We start from the raw sequence: 17,832 nt of genomic DNA on the forward strand, positions 1-17,832 counted from the left end.
TCATATCAGTATCATAACAATCTATCAAATTAGTCATAACAACGTAACTATTTCCATGTATAGAATTGACTCATTAAACAAATTTAATGTCCCAACATATTTGACTACTTTTTTTAAAAACTTATCTTTCACGAGCTCAATTCTCAAGTAAAAAAAAATCACTAATATTAGCTAAGAATTTATTTAAATAAATATATAAATATCCAACATATGTTTTCAGACGAGACAGTAGCATTCAGTGGTGGACATTTGCCCTCAATTAACTTCATAAGTGAGTAAGAAGGCGTGTGCACTTGTTGGTCTTAAAAAGACTTACTTGTGTATAGAACGTAATATCTCATTGACTAAGTACATACATGACAAGTGCCAAATCTAGTGGACAGAAGACACTACATCAATTGTCCTCATCTGTTCTCAATGGATATATCTCATCGTGTGTCTTCAGAGAATGTAGCTGATGACGATGATCACTTCATGAGATGGGTGTGCATGTGTATTGTGTGTACATGTGCATATTATAGTACATTTACACCTGTAAGTAACTGAAGATACGAACGCATTTTCTTATTGCGAAATTTTTTGACAAATACGGATGTATTAGAATTTAAAAGTAGATATAATCATCAAGATCTATGATGTCGTTACACTAGATCACATTACAGGATAGACAATTAAATGATTCATCAGATCATCCTTGTTGTATTTTAAAAAACATTTAATAGAGTGCTACTGTTATTAGAATTATTTAAAAGAAAATAATTTAAAAAATTGTTTACTTTACAATAGATCCTCTCTACATTGACATTAAAGATTAAACCTATGCTTATTGATGGCTTGAAATATTATGAAATATTTATATAGTTTTTAATTTTTGACCTTGAAAAAAAAATGAACTCGGATAACTATTACGATTGATTAATGTTGTTTATAGCCTTTACCTCACATCATGTAAGAACAACTTTTTTTTTGTTTTTTCAAACGCAAGTTCAAATACTTTGCTAATTATACATTATGTTGGATCACAATTATAACATTTTAAATTCAAATCTAATTATCCTCCATGTCCGTGTGAGAAAAAAAATTAATTATTTATATTTTAATTGATTTTTATTATAACAGGAATTTTGATTATATAAATTTCCCTTATGCACCGTTAAATATCATTGAAGAATTTCGTGACAACGCAGAATCATGTCAAAAGGCACGTAAATAATCTGTCTGGTTATTTTTAAATGGAGTTAAGAGTGAGTGTCTATGATATCTTTTTTAAGTAAGAAAAAAAGAAATCTAATTATTTGAATACGTAAATAAAATAAATAACAGATTGTCGAAGGAAAATAATGCGTCTTTGACAAATTTTCAAGACAGCATAATGCTTATAAGTTAATAGTATATATGTATATATAAAAAGTTAGCTCATACACGTGCTATAGCATCGTTTACTCAGCCAACGCCATACCTGAGTTATTTATCTGTCTTTTACCTAACAGCAGCGCACATGCTATCTACACATAGAATACTATAGCATCAATGGCTGTCCTCTTTTAAGAGCAACAGAGAAAAAGAGATCGAGAGAGAAAAATAATGCGTGGGTCCCCACGAGCTGTTCAAGGCCTACCTGGTTAGAGACAACCGCGATTGGCTCTACGACTGCGCAATACAGAGGTGCAAAGTAGTTGAGAAAAAAATGCCGGCTAACCTGAGTGTATATAAAGAGGCAAAAAAAAAAAAAATAGAGAAACGCTTATCGACGTGGATTTCTCGATTGCGACGACATCGCCGGAATTACCGCGAGATTTATCCGAGTCTCTCTCCAGCATCGCGCAAGGAAAAACCTTGACTTGCCTTCGACGTACACACATATTTAACACACACACATACTCTGATAAGTATGTCGATATATTTAAGTTATTCGACTGCATTGAGAAACGGATTTTATTCGAGTGATTAATTGTCACTGCCGGAAATATTTAACGTCAGATCGTTGTTATATAAAAATTTCAATACATTCTTATACTGATAATCAAAGTAAATATTTTTGTTCAGTTTTTATTTTATTTTGAGTTATTGAAAAAACTAGTAGTTACTACAGAAGCTAAAACCTTCTAAGATGATATGTGCGCTAACGTTAACGTCACCGGAAATGGAATGTAGGTAGACATACCAACCATCGACAATAAAGACAAAGAGAGATGAAGGATTCCAGCAGTAACGAAGGAAAAGGATAGAATTCACAATTGTTTCCTCCGCACACGCGTGCCGCAAGTGCCACGTACACGCTTACGTCCGCGGATGTCGTCGTCAGACAACCCGAGCTTCACCACCAAGTGTGGGCACTAACTATTAAATCAATGCAATAGTGCTGGCCAATCTTTAGCGCTTTGCTAATACAGCAACAATGTGAATGCTTAACGGATATCGTTGCCTTTTATTATTTCATTTAATAATAATCCGTGAGAAAAATATCACATTCGATTTATTTTTATTTGAGATATATTATGTTAATCACTTTGACGATTAATTATTTATAAGTGATATACTATAGCCTATCATTAGGCTACTAGAAACATTTAAAAAAAAATTAATTAGCTATTAAACATGATTTGTCTGCGGCATATCATGTGGATACAACTGTCGATTTCAATGAATCTTGTAGTCATTGTTATTTTTTTGAATTATTAATTATTTAAATGTTTATTAGAATAATGGAGTCAATAAACATGGAGTATTTTTTTTCAAATTAATTAATTTAATTTCTAAAAATAAATCAGTTGATATGAAAGGAGTGTTGGAGACTATAAATTGATTACATCAGCCCCAAGTATGGTACTTTGATTCAGCAAATTTATACTTAGAAAAACCAAAGAATTTTTATTTATTTCTCATTCAGAAAATTTATTAACTGCTTCTGTTAAATGTAGAAAATAATTTTTTCTAAAAATTCAAAGTTTTCATCAACTTTTAGGTTTAAAAAATAATTATAAATGAATTTAATTATAATTATTATTGTCATCATCATTTTTTAAGTTTGTAATTGATGATAATATTAGTTGGGTTTTAGAATAATTAATTTTGACCTTTGATTGAGTCTGCCCTTTAAACAAGATTCATACATAAATAAAATCCTAACTCAATTCAAAAATTGTTTTGTGGAATTTCTTGAGATATCATGTGTTAATTATGATCCGTCTGAAGAAACTAATCGTAATTATGAATTACCATTTGCATAAATTTTCATTAATTAGATTACATTAACAAAGAGTGCTCGTGTTATTGATCATCTGATTTGTTATTTGCTTTTCTTTGATACTCAAAACAATAATATTTAGAAAAAAATAAATTCTCAAGATTAATTATAATTTTAACAATTATTATTTCATAATAAATTGATTTAAAAATGCATTGAAAAATTTTTTTTAGTGGCATTAGTCGTCAAAGTGTGCAGTCGTGAGGCAAAAAGTTATTTGTAGCTGTAATCGATCGTAATTTTTGAAAAAAAATGAACGCATAATGCTTCAAGCCAATAACAATTTATAGACATATCTAACAAATCATAAAATCCATGTAATAATCCATAAAACTATAAAAATTTCTTCAGCCTTTCTAACAGAATATCATGCATTAAAGAGCACAGAAGTTCATAAAGTAGATGTGCAAAAGTATGCGAAACCAAAGAGACACTAAAATCATCATGATTTAACTAATTAATTAACAAACAAATATAATTACTCATTGACCATAAAATCTACGTAACAAAATAAGATAAATTTAGTTATAAAAATATTTTGTTCAAGTATTTATTTTTTCTAGTATTAAATAATGTTGCCATTAAACATTAACTATGATTAAAAAAATCGAAAATTTTTTATACACCCACGCAGGCGCTGATTCTAATAATTTAAGTAGGTGTGAACGAATCTCTGTGTACTTAGGTGAAAAAAGGGAGAATAACTGAAAGCGCGCATGTCTCGAGAGACCATTAGTGGCAGATTTATCAGCGCAAGCGTCAACTTATTTTCATCCCTTCTTTTTCTCTATTATTTTTCTCTCTTACTCTTTTCTCGCTCTCTCTTTTCTTTCTTTCCCTCCTCCCATTTAAATATTTATATCAAAAATTCTTTATAAATATTCAATACCATTCATTAAGATGCAATAATTAAACCACTTAATTTTTTTAATTAAAACAAACACATAGATTGCGATTTTTTACAAGTTTGAAACAAAATATTAATAAAAATAAATTAAAATAACTATATATAGAAAAGAAGTCTGCGAAGAGTTGAATTTTTGGAGATAAAATCATTGTAAAGAAGATTTTTGTTTCGAAAAGCCAAGAAATAATGGTGAATACTGTATAGAATATAGATTTTTTTTCTTCATTTGACATGTTCGCTCTGATTCTCTTTTTAACCCTGGCTGTCTCACTCACCCCTTGTATATCTCATTGTTTGCGCGTGTCACGCGCCATCAGGGGAAACCGTGTCCGACGATTTCCTGATGACACCTGGTTTAACTCGTTTTTTTGCACGACTCTCTCCCCCTCCCTGTCTCACCGATATGTTCTTTTACCTCACACTCAACATTACTATCATCCGTGTTGGTTATTTTTTTTATATTTCCTCTGTTTCCCTTTTTACCCTCATTCGACCCCTTTTCATGTAAAACAAACGAGTGTGTCATTTATAGCAATATCAAAATTAATCAGTAATCTCAACTGAATAATATTCAATTACAACAAAAATGTTCTGATAAGTAAACTGAGTAAAAATTTAAATTTATTTTTAAAAGATTTCATATGTATATTATTTTGTTGATTACGAATGAAAATACAATCATTTGAATATATTAAAACTGATCAAAGTAGATTAAATAATAGAATCAATTTCTTTACAATTTATTACATTTATATTTGTGATTTTTTTTTTTTGAATTTTCAGTGATGACTAGTCTATGAATTTAGCTTTATTGAACTCTTTGATCCAACTCATTATCAAACAATATTCTATTTACTTATGTAAAATAATATTTAAATTGAAAAGATAGAAATAAGTGAAAACAATGATTAATAATTAGCATTCTTCTTGGCAAACTTGCACATTAAATAAATCCATAAACATAAATCCAAGATTTCAGAGATTGATTTGAATAGTCATGTTATGAAAGTCCATCAATATCGTGATAGATCTTTCATATTTTGATTTTTTTCGAGACTGTTTGTTTATTTAGTAATTTCAAAAGATAAAGTACCCAATTGCTGTAAACTCTCTTCGTGATTGAAAAAAGGTAAATGTCACTGTCGAAAGGATTTACGTGACAACCATGATTGTGTTATTTTCTCAGTTACCAGTCGACACTTATTGAAACACCAGACAATCCTCCTGACTATCTCAAGTAGTCTTTCAATTATTTTACACCTGCGGAAAACAAGCAGCCAACAGACGTCGTGAGAATTTCAAGCTTATAAAATGTATGACTATATAAAGACCAAAAGATTTTAAGCTTATTATATTGTAGATTATAATAATAGTCTAAGTGAAAGTGTTCATTAATGTCTGGTCGACCACCTGTGATATCTATATTTTAGATTACTATCCATTTAATTTATATCATCGGAAAAAAAATTATAATAATGTTCCAACGATTTATAACACTGCTAAATAAATTTTCAATTAAGTCAATGACTAAGTAAATAAATAATAATTCATTTAAACATGCATTATTCAGTCATTTTCAGCTGGTAAAAAAAATCCTTTAGTAGTATAAATTGATGTTAATTATTTTTTATTTTCAGGTTAAAATAGGAAGGAAAAATATGTTTTTAACAAAATAAAGTCAAGTCGAGTAAGTAATTGTATACTTTCATTTCGTTTATTAATTAAAATTCAGTAGTAATTTAGTTTTTGCCATTTTAACAAAACATTACCAATCACTATCAGGTTTATTCCTTTATTTTATATTATTAATAATCAATATTTAGTATTATAATATACAGGGGGAATTTTAATAGATTTGTTTGTGTACGTAACCCTTGCTTTTGCACATTTATATCATACAACATTCATTCATTTATTCGTTTACGTTCCTATACATCAATTTTTTCATTTAATCTATTCTGTATCTATATCTTTTTCATTTTTTTTCTTTTATATTTTTTCATTTTATCGTGTAAATGTTCTTTATGTACGGCTTTCAGGTAATTTATGTACAAACGATAGAATATAGGTACAAGTTCTATTAGCTAATCGCGTTTTTCATTTCATTATTATCAATTATTTTCATCAATTTTTTTATTTCATTTTTACCCTCACTTTCCATTCAGTCGTGACTTTACATTATTTTCTATCATTTCAACCTTTCTCTCTCTCTCCCTTTTTTCTTCATTCACTCATCATAGTACATACATTTTATTAAAATAACAAAAACCAAAATATACAATAAAAACAAACGAATTAAACAGTTGACGATTTATCTTCGCAAAATAACACTTTCATTCATTATTTTTACAATTTTTTAATATTTTTCGTAATAAATTCAGTTAACTATCTATACATACGTTCACGAGAAAAAATAATTATCGGCAAGTATAAAATTATGACAACGATTATTACATAATAAATAAATTTAATAAAATTAAATTACTCGCAAAAGACTATCCTCTTTAAATTTCAAATATTACAATTAGTTTAACTGTAAAAATTTATTTATACTCCCTTTTTACAACTGTCATATTTTACCTACAAAAAAAAAAAAAAAAATTTCTTATCAAATAATTCCTAAAAAAAAAACGAAAAATTATTTCAATGATAAATAAATTTTTCATAGAAGCGTAATTATTGCGAAGAAATACGTCTGATCTCTGAGAGGCAAAAATAATTCAATTGGTCTGGTAATTAAAAAAATTTCTATCGAAAGAAATAAAATAGTTTCTTCTTTTCAACGATTTTATCTAAAAATTAACAAACGATTGTTATACATTTTATTTTTTTAAATTATTTAAATTAATTTTCTCTCAATGAGTTTTCGATGTTTTTTTTTTTTTTTGTTTAACGATGTCTAAAGATAGATATATATTATAATATTTACAAAAAAATAACTTGGGATAATCACGGTGTTATATCAAGCCCAAGATATAAACAATTCGAGTAATACTAGTATTACACAATGTATATATATATAAATAATATATACATACACACTTTTCGGGGCCAGTTGCACAGCGAGCACGTCTACTGGACTCATTACTTTATAAACATATTGCTCTGATCTTATTCTCTTACTGAATACTTACAATAAATACTGGCCCATTCGTGAAGAAGAGCCACTAATAGAGGTTTTAAGATAAAAAGAGAGAGCGAGAAAAGTTAAAATAAACATTTTTATTTTATTCAGGTAAATTTAAGTTCTCATATAAATATATATAAATAGTTTTTCTTTTTTTTCATTATTTATTAACTTATACACTGAATAAGAAAATAAAGATTCTTTCATGGTACGAGCAATATCCATTGAGCTTAATGAAAAAAAAATATTGAACAATTATTTTAAATTATAATTAAGAAGAAAAAAATCAAACAGGAACTTTTCGTCATGAAAAATATGACAAAGAAGCTGCGCTATATAATACGCGCTCGTTTCGCTTCTGGCCACGAGCAATACTATAATAATATTATTAATTAATGAAAATTGACGGTAATAATTCATAGTAATAATAATGACAATAATTATCGGTTTTGTTTACAATCTATAATAAAATTTCTCAAATTACTATTTTCTTTATAATAATAATTATTATTCACTGTTAGAAATAATAAACTGTGATTTACTTATTCAATGTAAATAAACAATTTTAATTCAGTAATTTTTAACAAATTTTTTTCTTTATCAATAGATATACATTTTTTTTTAAAAATCGTTTTATTATTCACAATTTATTATTTCACATATCATCTTTTGTTATTTATTTTCTATTTTTTCTATTTATCTCACGTTCATCATACTTACGTTCATTTATACAGAAGGGAGAGGACTTTTTTTTTCAATTTTCACGCAAATTTCACAAATGAGTTTTATTGTTCATCATAGCACTAAAAACAAATATTGTTTTTTTTTTATTTCTTTTAAATATCTGTGTCTGTTTTAATTGATTTTGTTATTTAACCACACTCACGCATTTTATTTCATTCAAAATTAATTCTTTATTTTTTATGTTTATTAATTCTGTTTTCTAAAGGATCTTCATTCTTGAAGGGTGGACTGTAGGATAATTACGTCGATGACGTACGATGCAGCATGCTCACTTAACTTACGATATTTATCTGGTACATTATTTACAATCCATATTTACTTATGTTACATCACTCGGTGAATTTGCACTGAACAAATTACACGCGAGTACAGAGCACTATCCTACATGCGGTTTGCCTGCGGGCGTTAGTCCCTCTCTCAGTGTATTTTTTTTCACGTAACGCCATGTCTGACTTATACGTAAATACGTTTCAATATATAAGTATATAACATCGCGTGTATTTTTTTGCATTGTGTGCAGATTCAAAGTTTTCGTCTTGATACGTGTCCTCTCGATTCTTCAGTAAGTCTTACACGTTTGTTTATTTTTTTAAAATTTTTGTTACAAGTATTTATTGTACATTTTCGTCATTTAGTCTCATTTATTAATTTAATTTTTTGTGTTTAGTAATATTATCATTACTATTATTATTTAATTAAATTATTAATAATAATTATTTCGTTTATTATTATAATCATTAATTGAATGATGATTAAATTGCAAGTGCAGATGGCCGTCGACGAAAGGAATTGTGAGTGTACTCACTCTTACAGGATCGAGAGCAGGTTATCAGAATGATTTTTCTTCTGTTGAACGTAGATAATCGAACATTGATGATAATTAATGTGAAGGAACGCGTTAGACAACACCCAAAAAAAATAAAAACAATGTCAATTGACGGATGTCACTTGTTAAGAAGTTTGTTTTTTTTTTTATTTAATTACTATAAAAAAGAATACATGACTCTATTATATATACTCTCTCTAAATTTGTGTTTTAATAACTAATAATTATAACTGTCCGACGGTGGTTCATATCACTTTATGTAATTGTTACCACTTTATCGAGAGAGACACACGTCGTCACAAAACAAACTATAATAACAATTCATTAACAACAACGTCGGAACGACGAATAAATAAGTTCTTTAATTACATATTATGTTTAGAGATATGTATATGTATATAAGCACATATACATACACATATATATTTATTTATTTATTTAATCGTACGATTGTCTTTTAAATAGTCTTTTACTTTGAAAGTGTACACATGTAAATCCGTCGTTCCTTTTTTATATTGGCAAATTAACTTGATTTAAATTCGCGAAAATAGTTAAGTATTCTGGTGTCGGACTTGATACACGACCGTCGGCCTCCCCAGTGTACCGACAAGGACTCATCTTGGCTCAGATCGAATGCAAACCCCTTTTGCACATATTGATCATCATTTTCCAGATAAAAATGTTGATGATGTTGCTGCCTTAGCAGCTACGATGCACCGTAGCCTGTGGTGCGGCCCTGGAGGTAGTGATGATAGAAGGGTGGTAGCCCATCGGGGCTTGTTGAATTCGATTGTGAAGTTATAGCGAGGCCCAGCGGGGGAGGCCCCGGCGAACGCTAGTGAGCCGCAAGTGAGTGTGCCGTAAGACCCTGAGGACTCAACATTGGTGGGCTATGGCTGTGACCCATTGGTGAACCATGAAGATGATCCTGCGGATGATATCCTTGATGAAGTCCACCTTGGCTTTGGTGTCCTGGTGGCATTCCTTCCATCATTCCGTCGCCCAATGTATTTGGTGGCGTCATCCTCTTCTCTTTCTGCCGACGGTTACAGAACCACACCCTGACAACTTCCTTCTCCAGCTGAAGGCTGTCTGCCAGTGACGTTATCTCCTGAGCCGATGGCTTTGGCTGCTTGTGAAAGTGTTGCTCGAGGGCACCCTTGACTGACACCTCGATGGACGTACGCTTTTTCCTTTTTCTACCTTGTGCTGCAATCTTGTCGATGCTGGTTGGTGAACCTGTCGTCGAGTCTGCTTCCTCCAGCCATTTTTGCAGTAGAGGCTTGAGTTTACACATATTTTTGAAACTCAACTGTAACGCCTCAAACCTGCATATCGTTGTTTGTGAAAATACATTGCCATACAAAGTGCCAAGTGCCAGACCAACGTCTGCTTGAGTAAAGCCTAACTTAATTCTTCGTTGCTTGAACTGCTTGGCAAAAGCCTCGAGGTCATCTGACGTAGGTGTCTCTTCTTCTCCAGCACTGTGATCCCTGTCAAGAGGATGCCCTGGATGAAGTGGATGTCCCGAAGGAGGACTGTGGTTATGAGATTCTCTCAAATGATGTGGCAAACCCGCTTGATGATTGTGCAGCTGGTGTGGATGTTGATGGGGATGTTGGTGTAACATGCCGTTCATGGCAGCATGATATTGCTGAAGGGCAGTTGTTGGTGATGCAGCACCACCACTAGGATTATAATGAGCCGACGGAACGGGTGCATGCCAAGAATGTGGTGAACCCATACCGGGAGATTGATGAGGACCCCGATGATGCATGCCCTGTACAGATTCCGTGGCAGTGGCCGCCGCGGTTAGCGGTTTAACATCTAAGCTAGAGTTTCCCTGATGGGGATGATGGTGAGGATGATGTGTTGTATGATGCATCCCCATAGATGCTGTCCAAGGATCACTACCTGGTTGCAGACTAACCCATGGATTCGTCGAAGATAAACTTGCCGGATGCGATAAGCCATTAGGCGATGGCGATGATGATACTTGATGGTGGTGATGATGATGATGATGATGCTGAGGCGCCGGCATGTATTTCATTTCCCCGGCGTCGGCGGCGCTGCGAGGCGAGCCCGAGGAGTAACCACCAACGGCAATATTCATTCCGATAGCTGTACCCGAACCACCGTCCAGGTCGGCCGACACTGCACTACTAATCGGCATGTACGTGGTAGCTGCCATCTACTCCCTCGCTAGTCAATGCGGGGACTTGTCCGTCCTAAAAAATGTCGAGAGGTATCCAACTTGCAAATACCACTCGCCACTGTATTTATATTTTTCTTGTCCGTAAAAAAACCTTTATTTCTTTCTTTTTTTTCTCGTTCACTTATAAAGCCTACAACCTGTTAGACCAAATCCAATCGTCAACCCAATACGATAGAAACACCTTAAATTATCAAACTGACTGGGCTCGACTAGAACTTGAATAGCAGATAGAGGTCTTACAGGTATTTCTATTTCAACTGTAAAACTTGTTCAGACTCAACACCAAAGTTCAATTCACAATAATTATTCTTATACTTAATATAAAGTCTTAAACGAGAATTAATTGATTTCATTCACTACCGATATTTGGCGGTAGGCTTCTGCATGATATCTCACAACATTTCACTATATTTCTTTTCATGTTCTTACGCATTTTCAGTACTTATTACCAATCGCTGATATTTTAAGTCGTCACACTGTGTCAATTGATGACAAGTGGTTTTGTAGATTTACTTCTTGTGTGCAAATAGTTGCACACACTGTGCGTTCTACCTCTCACAATCACCCGTAATACTGGATTTGTAAGCACTACTGACTTTTAAGAGTCAATCCAACCTGTCGAACTTGCCCGTAGTCTCCAACTTTAACCAACACTTTAATCACCATAAAAACTGGTCTTGTCACAATGATTAATTTACAAAATAGAATTAAATTAATATCAGCAAGCGGATATTAGACCCAAAGGGTTGGTCCGTCGCACACGTTTATAACTTGAGTCCACTAAAACGCGACTGATTGAAGACGATGGAGATCCCGGGTACAGTGTGTCGATATACCTTTGTTGTGTATAACTTTACTCCCGGACACGAGGACGCGAGAGAGAGAGAAAGAGAGAGAAAAAAGAAATGTACGAGAGAGAAAGATCTGGCTAGCTCTCATGCGTTATGCATGTCGTAGCTGAGAGCGACTGACTGCCTCGCCTCGCAACTCGCCCGAGGTTCCTGAGGTTCCAGGCTTGCCGACTCGTCATGCGCGCGACCTTCTCGTCTCTGCTCCCACCATTATAACATCTGACGCTCATTCGTCCATACGGCAAGGTGGCCGTCGATTCTACGTCACCATTGGGCGGTACCAGCCAACTAACTCCGCCTGTCACCCCAAACTGTCGCTTCTTTTTACCCCTAGCGCGCTTTTCCACTTTCAAGGTGGTGCCAGAAAGTTATAGAACTAAGAGCTGCGCTTCTGTCAAGCTCCACTAGTACGCTGTCGTTTTCTCTTGTTATACTTTGTTCTCATCTCACATTCTTTATCCTTTTCCCATTTGTTTTTCTATCAATCTATCTTTTCTCAACTATTTTCATTTTCTTAAAATTTTTTTATAATTAATTTACAGCAACAGGTCCACTGCCTATTCATCATCTATTTCATACCTATTTATATTTATCCCAATTATCAATTCAACATCATAAAATACTTCAAAAAATTCTACGTCTAAACTCTGAAAAGGTAGAGTGCTCCAAAAATTAGTTGATCAATAAATAATGAAGCATTGATTAATATTAAATTTTGAATGTATCATAGACTTAATTAGAGCTAGATCTGATAGTGTATGATGATATCAATATCAAGTACTTTATCAACTATGCATCAAATATCTTGATTCCAATTATCAACTAATCCACAAATACCTCTTTATTGTATAATTCAACTGAAAATTGTCACAGTCGATATATAAATTTATAAATTCAACATTTACATCAATTAGTTGGTGCAAGAGCTCTTTCACTGCATAAGTATTTACCTCACGCTCCCTCAAGTCTTGAATATCTATAATGGTATATCGTTAGAAAGAATTTTCATATTTTATCGCAATAGAATTGTAACGATTTGATTATACCAAACGAATGTCGTTGTCAAGGTGCAACAGGTAAAGAAGATTTCCTCGCAATAGAGATGAATTTAAATCATCATAATATGTATTACTGCAAATTTTAAGTCGATTGAAACAAAAAAAAAAAAAAACTTTAAGTTTTACTTCCTCCCGGACTCAAGTAATAATCATTTCTATTTTTCCTTAATAATAAATATTAACTCACTAATAATTTATAATACAATATAAAAATATTATTATCTCGTTAATGCATCTATTATAATATGTTGCAGCAATGTATGCACATGTATACAGATGCATCAGTGCATTTACATCAACTGTAGTAGCAACAATAACATCAACAACAATAAAAATAATATTATATCTTCATTGCTTGAATGTTTTTTGTATATGTAATGTGATAGAATGCTAAAATGATTATGTGAATTTGCAGAAATAGCTAGAATGTAGATATATACGTTTCATAAGTAAAAGCTAAGACTTGTGTAGCGCTTTCAAGAATGGTTAAAGCTTGTAGGCTGCAGTGCCTGTCGGTCCTAAGCAAATATTTCACGTGCTGTTCAATCCAATTTGACACAATGGGCTATGTGAAATCGAATTAAAGGTGTATTACGTATATACTAGGTGAATGTTGGGTCGATCGATTGAAACACGCGTTGTATACTGCAGAAAAGTTATATATACACATATGTACATACATTAATAATACCACTAGACCGTAATAATAACAAATGGACTCCAAAAAAAATTTTAATTACTCCGTTTTTCAATATTTTAACTCCACAATGTCTAATTGCTTTATTATTGTTTAAAAAAGAGTCTCTTTTTTTGGTGGTAAAAAAAAACGATTGGCAAGTTATTTAGAGTAGATTTATTGAAAGTTAATGTGGAAATTAAATGGAAAAAGGTGATTGTAATGAAGGTTGTAGATGTAATGTTAAAAAATGAGGAAATTAGTTATGATTTTTTTTTTTAATAAATATTTTTATGAGAAGCATAACTAAAAGATGACTACTGTAGGGATAGAAATTGACAAGTGGTGGGGCTTGAATTTAACGAGCGAGGGAAAGGTGTAATAGGAAGCAAGAATTGAAGGTACGGAGTAGAAGGTATGTAAGTCGTAAAACCAATTGCTAGAGGGCAGCACTACATAGCTTACTATTTAAAAAAGAAAAATTTCTGTCACGATATGTAATATTACTAGAATTATTGACTTTGTTGAGAGGAAAAATAATATTGTGGTGTACTCTAATGACTCTAGTGTTTCTGATTATTGATTTACATGAAAAAAATAGTTTAATAGATTTTTTTTTTTTTTTTAAATCAATGAAATATTAAAAAAAAATATTTTTATGTTTTTTATATTTTTCTAAAGATTTTTTTTAGTATGTTATCTCATTTAGAATCAATGATTTCAGCGTATAGGAAAGGGGAAACAGATACAACTCAAGTTCAGTGAAAAGGACGAGCATCGGTGGCTTATTTACTATCGTAGTTTACGTGACTTGAAATTTCATTGTAAGTCGGCCAAATCTTAACCATAGTGATTTCTGGGACATTTTAATGTAACAAAGCTTTGTGAAAAATATAAATTGGACTGTAACACATTTTTATACAAAGAAAAAAATAGGTCATAGATATATAGTTGGAGTATTTAATTTATATAAACAATATTTAATGTTATTCATTTTTCTTTACTTCTGTAAAATTAAAAAAAAAAAAAATTATTTGATTTAAAAATATTTTTTCCTTCTAAAAAAAACTGTTTCTTGAAGTTCAATATCTTTGTAGACAGTTCTGAGATTAAATATTTTCATACTAGACACTTTCTATTTATTTTTAGTTTTTGTTTATTGTTCATGCATTGAATTTTAATTAAACTTTTTTTTTTTTTATTTTTCTCTAGTCATTCCATCATTAAGAAACCACGTAAACTTGATAATCACTTGAATAATATTTATTTCTAGCTATTATTAGTCTTTCCTTTAAACAAGAATAAATTTATTTATTTTCAAATGTAATTTTTTTCTCTAAAAAATACTATCATTTCGAGTATTCCTGTAAATTGGTCACTTGACATAATTGATCGAATGTACAGCCATTAAAAATTTTCGTCACTAAGGTCCAGAAATTATATTAGGCAGATCTCAAGAGAGGCAGACACTCTAGCAAGAGAAGTGAGAAATTGATTACAGTCATGGTACATAGATTGAATCGACTCAGCTAACTTCTAGTACCACAGTTGCACAAGGAAGGTTGAAACTCATGTAGTCTACCCATAAATTTGACTTGAAAATCACTTGTAACACCTGTACAATCAATTAACATCAATTTCTTTACTTTCAAGATTTTCAGTATTCAAGTACAATTAGTCCTTAAAAATTCTTGACTCTTTCTCACCTATTAAGTCCCAAAAATATCTATATATATATTAAGTTACCAAGGCATTCTTTAACTCTAAAGTATCATCTACCAGACGATAAAATGCATACACCGTATTGAGAGGTGTAGATCGAGGTATCTGTGAACATGAGAGAAGGAACAATACAGCCTGAGGCATCTCTCCAGCAGCCGTCCCACCTCTTTTTTATTCGAACGAGTACTACAAGAAGGCCCAAAAGTTTTGCAAGATAACGATCGATCCCGAAATATGCGCAACACCAATTTGCTGATCAAAATTATTATTAAGAGGTACCCTTTTGCAAGTTGCGAGACTCACTACTACCACCCTCTTGACTTCTTTCTTCTTCTGATATTCTCTTCCTTTTAATTTCATCCCTACTGTGCGTATATATATATATATATTTTGTACAGCCAGACTATAATATCCCATGCGCGAAAAATTTAAAAAGGAATGAAAAAAAGTAGTTGAAAAAAAAAAATGACATAAGAATGAGTGAACTGTGTACGAGAAAAATCTTTTATATATACATATATATATATATATATGTCTACACACATATTCCACATGGTTATATATGAAATAGAGGGCAAATGGAGTATAGGAATATTCGTGGGGCTAAGCCTGTAATCACGAGATTGCCAGGAGCTACTGCAGCCTGATTGTTATCTTGTATCTACACCCACCACTTTATCGCCGGCCATCTTATTACTCCCGACATATTGACGTCACGCACGTACTCTGAGTTTTGGACCTCAAACTCTCCGTTTATTCCTTTTTTTTTATTCGTTCACTTCCTTTTTTTCTATTTTTCTTCTTTATTCTACTCTCGCCTCAGGCCCATATCGCTAGCGAAAATTTCAGCACACTGAAATGCCAGTTAAACCATTGTAAACGCTCTTCTCTGTTGCCGTCACTTCCGGCGATTTTTCAGTCAAATTTCTGGAGAAGTAGTCAAGTAAAGCGACTGACTAAAATACATAAAGAGATTACTAATTATTCAAAAATAAATGAAAAAAATTATTTTAAATCTTGTGCAGTTTAAGAAAGAAAAAGAATTTACAAACTGCAAAATGCAATTATTGGTATTACGTCAGACCTGAGGGTATCACGAGTGGTGTATACTTCTTCTGATCTTTTTAAAACTTACAAGTGAGTGAGTGATACTCTGAAACCGATGAAATAACGTGGCGTAGACATGGACTTGCTATGTTGGATCATTTCACACGGGATAAGGATGGTTATTTATCTATTCAAATTACTAAATATTTTTTTTTTTAAATTGATACCCAATTATTGGAGTATATTAATTTACTCCAAATTACTCCAAAAAATTTGATTGAATAATTATAATAAATATTGATTCACATTGATTCTGCAAGTGATAGAAATAACAGAAGAATATTTTTCTCTTCTAAAAGAAGTCTATTTCCAAAAGATTCTATTCTCATTTCAATTCGTACCTAACGTGATCGTATAGATAAATAAAATATTCTAAATGTCCCCATACATGTCACAATATTTTGTCAAAATCAAAATACAACATCGATTAATTAAATTCAATCGTTAGACTACCTGATAAAAAAAAAGAAAAAAACGATTAGATCATCAATTTAATGATGAAACACTGCTATGAATAGGGATATTCATTAACGTACATTAATTTACCATCAAAGTTGCCACCGCGAAGTTACATTCTCTTCTTGTCGGAAACGATCTTGCTCGTCAGTAGATGAAATCACCGACACGAAATTTGTGTCCCAACCACGTGTTTAACATCCCTTGTCAAGGATCGTCCTCTTGTTTATTTTTTATCTCTTGTTTCTGGTTATTTCATCTTTCCATCTTCCTCTCTTCACGTAGTATCAAAATCCATGAGTGAGGGCGCTATCCCTTCAACATCTCCGTTACTATATACATCTCGGCGCTTTCCTCTCACTCGTTGACACGTAGTAGTAGTAGAGACCAAGGATCGATCCTCTCGCCTCATAGTCCTTTTATGCTAATGTTGTGTTTATGCGTTGACAGTCAGTTCACTTCCGAGCCAGGGGAAAGTATGCAAATTCCCTAAGTCAAAGATTGAATTTCATTTTGTGCCTATACCCCGGGACCTACTGAACGCGAGTCTTCTTTATCTTCTCCTTTCTTTTTTGTATTTTTTTATTCTTAACTTCTTCTTATTTTTTCTTGAATTTTCTTCCTTTATTTACCACTCTTTCTTTTTACATATTCTTTCAGACGCGACAAGATAACCTTTCGACACTCTAGCTGGACAAGTATTCGCGATCCAGTCCCATCGATTTACGCCATTTTCATTCCCTGTTTCCTGCTTCAATATGCATCGAGTTCTCGCCAGACGAACTCTTGACTCCTAGTGAGGTCATTTTACCTGTGGTGTGTCAACACATTACATCGCTGTGCGTAAGATCCTGACCTCGCGTGGTTAAAAGCTCAACAGGAAGACACGACATGGT

General features: G+C 32.0%; 1 protein-coding gene across 1 annotated transcript; it reads right to left on the reverse strand.

Annotated features, from left to right (window-relative positions):
- Positions 1 to 8,969: 8,969 nt before the first annotated feature.
- Positions 8,970 to 12,089, reverse strand: vvl (ventral veins lacking). Its single transcript, XM_035093894.1, has one exon. The coding sequence runs from the start codon at positions 11,040 to 11,042 to the stop codon at positions 9,687 to 9,689; it is 1,356 nt and encodes a 451-aa protein (XP_034949785.1). The 5' UTR covers positions 11,043 to 12,089; the 3' UTR covers positions 8,970 to 9,686.
- Between the last annotated feature and the right edge of the window lie 5,743 nt (positions 12,090 to 17,832).

Source organism: Chelonus insularis, unplaced genomic scaffold (genome assembly GCF_013357705.1).
Source record: "Chelonus insularis isolate UGA/USDA-ARS -01 unplaced genomic scaffold, ASM1335770v1 scaffold_277_pilon, whole genome shotgun sequence".
Classification (NCBI taxonomy): domain Eukaryota; kingdom Metazoa; phylum Arthropoda; class Insecta; order Hymenoptera; family Braconidae; genus Chelonus; species Chelonus insularis.